Consider the following 6,938-nt stretch of genomic DNA (forward strand, 5'->3'; position numbering starts at 1 on the left):
TGGATCCGGAGGAGTTAAAAAAATCAGCCCAGTCCAATGACTTAAATGCATGATGTCGAGGTTTCAGACTGTACAGACTGTCCAGAGAGAGCTATCAAAAAAGTGAGTGGAAAGCGCCTTGTGAGTGTGGAGAGGCCACTTTTAACACTTTGCAATGAAAGACACTCATCTCTTCGGTTACAAGACTCTTATGAACTCTTTCTTGACACTTTTGACCCTCAACACCCCTGATGATAACTCCATCCCATACACTTTTTTTTTGCATGAATCCGAACATCGAGGCCCTCAAAGCCACTGTTAGCCAGCACTGGAACGCCATGACAGAGGACTACATCCGCAGAGGGGGACAGGTCTTCCGCCACCGCCTGGAATCCATCTTTGCCGCCAAGGGCGGCTACATTAAAGATTAAAAGAGCTCAGACGTAAATCTATTTAAAGGTTTAATTTTGTTGAAATTCAATTGTTAATCAATAAATTAATTATATCTTGTTGAAGTTTAAAATTCAAAGTGCTCAGAGTTTAATGAAACACTCTGTATATACTATATCCCCGAATTGTTTCTAACTGTCCTTAATAATTATCGCCTGTAATGGGTTAACAAAGAGTATACCTATATTAGGTTATAAAATTCCTCGATCATCAAAATTGTTTCAATAATGTTCAAGTAAGAAGAAACAAAAGACGACAGGTGAATTGATTTAGATTTTAGATATTTTTCATTAGTTTATTTGACGTTTATTTTTTTCCATTTCATATTGCTTGCGATGAATGAGCTTTTTTTATTAGAAGAAATGACTAGAGCCTATAAAAAATGCTCTATGTACCTGCTCAGATTATATACCTACATTTTTTGTTGTTGCAAAAAGATGAGTACACTAAGTCATGGATTCGGTATTCCTCAGCTTGTAAAATACATAACACATAAACATGTTATTTTAAAAACATTGCTTAGTGTTTACGTACATCCATGGGAAAAAAAATAATAGATATATATCTAGGAACGCGGGAGCCATTTCGACACAAGCTTCTTCTCTACTCCATACTACTCATACTGGTAACATTACATACCCTCAAAGTACGAGTACACTAATTTATCTAATAATAATTGTTACTGTTCTAGAGTAAAGATTCCCAGCTCATACGCTTAAGTCGAATTTTACATGGTTTTCCTGCTTTAGTTACTCATTAAACCGGCGGCTAAAGTTAGCAATCTTACTTATTAGGTTTACAATCGTTTTGAATTTAGTATTCTTAAGAAATCCGAAGCTAGAGGCTTCATTCCCTAATAAATTGTTTTTATACTAGTATAATGGTTGTCTTACAAAACACTTTTCTCATTTTGGGATTCATATATTTGGGTACTAATGCCCAAATATCTTTCCCTGGAAGCTCTGGAAACTTTGCCAACTCTGAAAACCGTGGAAATATTAACAATGGTATGTACCAATTTACATATTTTGGCTTTCGAGTCTGTCATGGATTAGTGTGTACAATGTAAATAGATACTTGTTTAAGGTTTAAACACATTTTTTTCCCCTATTGAAAATTAAATATTGAGGTTCAAAGGGTGCAGAAATCAATTCATTAGTGTAAGGCCAGTCTTTTTAAAAAAAAGATGTCACATATTGATAACACCTCATGATCTCCCAACTTTTCATTGTTATTTTTTTTCAAAAGGTCAGAAGCCTAAGCATTTGCCCCTTCACTCCCAAATCCAGCACTTATAATTAAGGCTTGAGTATTTACTTAGTTAATTAAATTTTATTTTAGGTGGCCGTAATCGTGGATGCCAATCTGGAGTTTGCCAGCCTGTCGTTGATTGTGCTGGAAGAATGACACTCTCTGAGAGATCCTTTAACAAATGTACATTAGAAAACTTTCAACCGGGGTTATGTTGTCGTCTTCTATCAAATAGAGATGGTAAAAATGATATTCTTTACCGCTAACTAATTTTGCATTTGAATTTTTTTGTTTAAATTGTGTCTTTCAGTAAATGCATTTAATGTAAGAGAAACAGCTCAAAGAAGTCAAACATGCCCTGCCAATGTGGCAGCCAATCCATTGCTCAGAACTGCATCATTTTCTACAAGCGATAGATTTCCTGTTACAGTTCTCCGATCGGCAAATCAAATTCCAGAAAGTTCTTCTGCTTTTTTTCATAACGGTCATCAGGCTCCAAAAGCAGGGGCTCTTCTTTCCTCAAAAATTGCTCTCACAGGACTCCAATCTGCAAGGGAATCATTTGTTTTACCTTTTGAAAATGGACAGTGTACTACTAGAACTGAAAATATAGTTTTTGATCAAAATTGCCCACGAAGCCCAAGATGTAATCCTAACGAAAAGTATAGAAATCCCAGAGGACTGTGCAATAATCTCCGCCAGCCTTTGTTTGGTGCTGTTTTCACACCAGTTCAACGAATCCTTCGAAATGCCTACTTTGATGGTAAGTTCACTAAATCAACGACTTGTTCTTAATAATCATGGTAAATATAGCAATTCCAAGTTATAAGTTCACATTTATAAAATTATATTTGTATGTAAGAGTAATAATCAATGCACTTTTTTTCAATGTTTCAGGATTTGAAATACCAAGACGAGATTCAAATGGAAGCCCACTTCCATCAGCTCGACTCGTATCAACTTCTATCACACGAAAAAATAAAAACACAGCTTCTCAATATACTAATATACTAATGAGTATGGGTCAGTTTCTAGACCATGACTTAGTTCATGTTCCTGTTCATAGACTAGACAACGGAGATACGATTGATTGTTGTTCTACAAGGTTTGGAAACAACTCTCTACAGTGTTTTCCCATTTCAATCCCTCGTGGTGATATATCCTTCGGTTCACGTACCTGTATCAATTTTGTTAGATCCTTATCTGCTCCTGACCTAGATTGTAATCCCGGGCCCAATGAACAAGTAATACTTTCAAATTTCCCTATCAATTAATTTAACAATTTTTTTTTATAGCTGAATCAATTAACTCATTGGATAGATGGCTCAAATATTTATGGTTCGACCCAAGAAGAAACAAACAAGCTACGATCATTTAGAGGAGGTAAACTTCGTATGATGAGAAGCTCCCTCCTTCCAGAGGATAATGAAAACGAAGAATGTGTTGATGAATTCGAGTGCTTTCTAGCAGGAGATTCTCGTGTAAACGAACAATTAACTCTCGCCGTTATGCATACTCTTTGGGTTCGTCAACACAATAAAGTCGCAGATGAATTGGCTCAATTCAATCCGTTTTGGAATGATGAAACTTTATTCCAAGAAGCCAAGAGAATAGTATCAGCTCAATGGCAGCATGTAATTTTCAATGAATGGCTTCCAGTAATGTTGGGCCCAACCATGATGGAATCATTTGGTCTTTGGACTCTTAGAAGAGGATTTAGTTTTGACTATAGAAATGATTTTGACCCAAGAATTACTAATGAATTCGCCGCAGCTGGTTTTCGTGTTGGACATACTTTGATTCCTAGTTTTTTAAAGTAAAAAAAAAAAAAAAAAAATGAGTACATAATAGAAATACATATTCAAATATTCCTTTCAGAGCTTACAGCCTTATTAGTAGTCGCCTTACTCGAAGATGGCAACTTAGATCTATTTTTAATGATCCTGGAGTCTTAGAAACCCCTGGTGTGTTTGATGAAGTTGCTCTGGGAATGGTTATTCAAAATGTTGAAGATTTTGATAATAGTTTTACTGAAGAGGTAATTAACACCCTAACAATTCGGAATACCCCTTAGATATTTTTTATCCTATTTTAGATAACAGATCATTTATTCGAAAGGAATGGTGACGGTTTGGATTTAATTGCATTAAATATCCAGAGAGCTAGAGATCACGGTATTCCTGGGTATGTAAGATATAGAGAGATTTGTGGACTAGGAAGGGCTCGTACTTTTGAAGATCTAGGTTCTAATATTTCTCGAAGAGTAAGTAAAAACTTATTTAAAATACAGCTTTCACTAATATCAATATAATTAATCAATTAGAAAATAGCTCAACTTAAAAGTATCTACAAAAGTGTTGATGACATTGATTTATTTATTGGAATGACTTTGGAGGACAAATTTAGAGATGCATTTATTGGAAGAACATTTTTATGCATAATTAGTGATCAATTTGCACGATTAAAGAAAGGAGATCGATACTTTTACGACTTGTCAAATCAAGCTGGTTCTTTTACATCAGGTAAGGAATGATTATTTTAACCTCACAATTTTCTGCACAATTTTTGTACTAGAAAGTTGTTGAGCGTAATTATAATTTCAAATTATTAACTACGGAGTATGTATTCAAAAACATTTACAAAGGCGTACTCCAGTACTGATTGATCAGTGTTTTATACTCGTGTACAAAAAAAAAAAGAAGTAGTCAATCTTCTTCATAATTAATTGCTTTGAAAAAATGTGGGCCTTTATTAATATTATGATGCAAAAACATTTTATGGTAAAGATTCTTCATGTATTACAAAATTTAGTAATGATGTATTTATTCATTAAAAAAAATATAGGTACAAAAACTTAACGTACATTTGTTTGTTCTTTCCCTTGTTAAATCACTCCTACGAATATGTATATAGCATGTAGAGTTGCAATCCCAAACCAATATTGCCAGTGAGATTTTACAATGCTAACAGCAGGGATGAAAATCCGGTGTATTATTTAGCTGGTCTGTTTTTTGGAATTGGTAATCTGAAAAATAAATTTTCTTTTCCAGAGCAGTTGTCGTTATTATTTAATTCCTGAGTAGTGAATATCCTTTCATAAAAGCCTGATTGAACAATAAACAACACTCTTGTGGGCTCATAAAAGACGGAGCGTAACGCTGATGATTTGTTGCGGAGGTATAATTGTAAGTCTTTTATGGACTCAGAGTAGAATTGGGGATCGACATCCGAGTAATTCTAGCAATATATCCTTTTCTCCTTCCTCCCTTGCTAAAGCATATTTTAGCTCATCTAATGAAATTTCATGAGTATTTTTCTTTATCTCCTTTAAAACATTTTTCAAATTGTCAGGGTTATCATGTTAATCTCGATTTTTTTAACATGCCTATTCTGCATTAGTTATAAGTATTACTGTCATTTACTGGGCTTGCTTTAACTATATTTAGAGTTTACTTGAAAATTGATATACAATCGGGTTTATTCGATAAATCACTGGCGATTAATCGGTATTTGGCGAATTAGCTTATCTGAGCATGATGTATATTAAAGCAACATTTCTATATTTTACTATTCAATTAGAGTGTATTTGTATGATTATTTTAATAAGCTCCATTTTTTGAATTTTCGGATACGTATAAAATAATAGGCATTAGGAAATGACTATTCATTTATAATAAGTAACTGATCGACATTAATCATTATGTACGAGTATAACTTGAAAAATAAACAAGTTTTTTGAATGTAGGATCCTCACGACATGTTATTTGTTTCATATCATTAGACATAATAAATGTATGTTAATGTTAAAAGTATTAATTCGTAATTTGTTTCTTAATTTAGCCCAATTAGACGAAATAAGAAAGTTCTCTCTCTCAAGACTCATCTGTGATAATACAAACATAAAGGAAATACAACCTTTGGCGTTGGAGCAACCGGATAACATATAGTAAGACCGATTGATAAATGAATTATTATGATTATATTTTGTCAATTCATTATTTTTCTTTTCTTTCTCATTAGCAATATCCTCACTCCATGCAGATCCTCTGCCATTCCTAAAACAAATCTTTTTCCATGGACTGTTTAAAATCATTGAAGAAATGCAGCATTGGATGACTGTTCTATTATGAAAGTTCATCAGGACCAAAGTTTATTCCTTTATTTATATATTTTAATTTATTCGAGTTTCCTTCTCAATGTGTATTGTTCAGCCTCACTAACAATAAAAGACACTTATAGTACTCATATTGAGCGATATATGTCACGGCGTTACCTCGCTAACACAAAAATACCCAGTTTATTTTGTTGTCAGCGGTCAATTCCCTCATCTCAATCAAAGAATATATTATAAATAGTGATGTTAATCGTTTAATTTTTTATATGCCCGTTTTGTTGGAATTGGTCTTCTGAAGAATGAATTTCCTTTTCCGTAGCAGTTGGCATTATTATCTAATTTCTGAGAAGTGAACTTCCTTACTTAAATAGATTCAATTATATTCAAAACCTGAAGGAAAATTCGTGTGTGCTCATAAAATACGGAGCTTAACCCTGAGGATCTATTTCGGAGTCATAATCGTATGTTGTTGTTGTTGGGGTCAGAGTAAAATTAGAGATCGACATCGGAGTAATTCTTGCCAAATGTCTTATTTATTTCCTTCTCCCCCTCCTATCTTATCACAGGTAATTGATCTGATCTACAAAATATAATATTAAATTAAAATGATAAAGTTCCAAATCAGTAGATAGAGAGATGGTCTTACAATTTTTCTTTGTTCATGACTATGAGAAAATCCAGAGTTAAAGAACTTTACACTCATTATTTGAAAAATAAGTTCACTCATAAACAACATAAGTTGACCTGAAATCCATTAAATAACCCGTACAATCGAAATATTAATGAAAGAATTAAAGGCATTAAATATTTTATGGAGAACCTAATGAAGGATCGTGGTATTTTCGGGCGTGGAAATATAGCATCTCATTATGATCTAAAGCACTTTGTTTCCCAAGTCATTGGAATGTGGGAAGTTTTATATGATAAATATAAAGACTCCTTCTTGGATCAAGTGTACGATAAATATTGTAGTAGATCCTCTTTTATTTGTCATAGGAAGACTGTGTGTCCCGAATCCGGACTTCTGGAACGGCGAAGCAATGTTTGCCATATTTTTTATAATTATTCTCAAGAATTGGTCTAATTATTCAGATAATCTATAAAAAAATTCTTTGGTCGACTAGAAATTAAATATTAACGACAG

At 33.4% G+C, this 6,938-nt stretch overlaps 1 protein-coding gene across 1 annotated transcript; it reads left to right on the forward strand.

Moving 5' to 3' along the window:
• The first annotated feature begins 852 nt into the window (after nt 1–852).
• LOC121116770 (salivary peroxidase/catechol oxidase) lies at nt 853–6,039 on the forward strand. The gene is made up of 11 exons (XM_040711055.2): nt 853–1,054; nt 1,121–1,436; nt 1,771–1,920; nt 1,991–2,443; nt 2,578–2,924; nt 2,976–3,496; nt 3,559–3,718; nt 3,776–3,943; nt 4,004–4,202; nt 5,521–5,626; nt 5,701–6,039. The coding sequence occupies exons 2-11, from the start codon at nt 1,310–1,312 to the stop codon at nt 5,765–5,767; spliced, it is 2,298 nt and encodes a 765-aa protein (XP_040566989.1). The 5' UTR covers nt 853–1,054; nt 1,121–1,309; the 3' UTR covers nt 5,768–6,039.
• Nucleotides 6,040–6,938: the final 899 nt, after the last annotated feature.

The sequence above is a fragment of the Lepeophtheirus salmonis genome, chromosome 4 (genome assembly GCF_016086655.4).
Source record: "Lepeophtheirus salmonis chromosome 4, UVic_Lsal_1.4, whole genome shotgun sequence".
Lineage (NCBI taxonomy): Eukaryota > Metazoa > Arthropoda > Copepoda > Siphonostomatoida > Caligidae > Lepeophtheirus > Lepeophtheirus salmonis.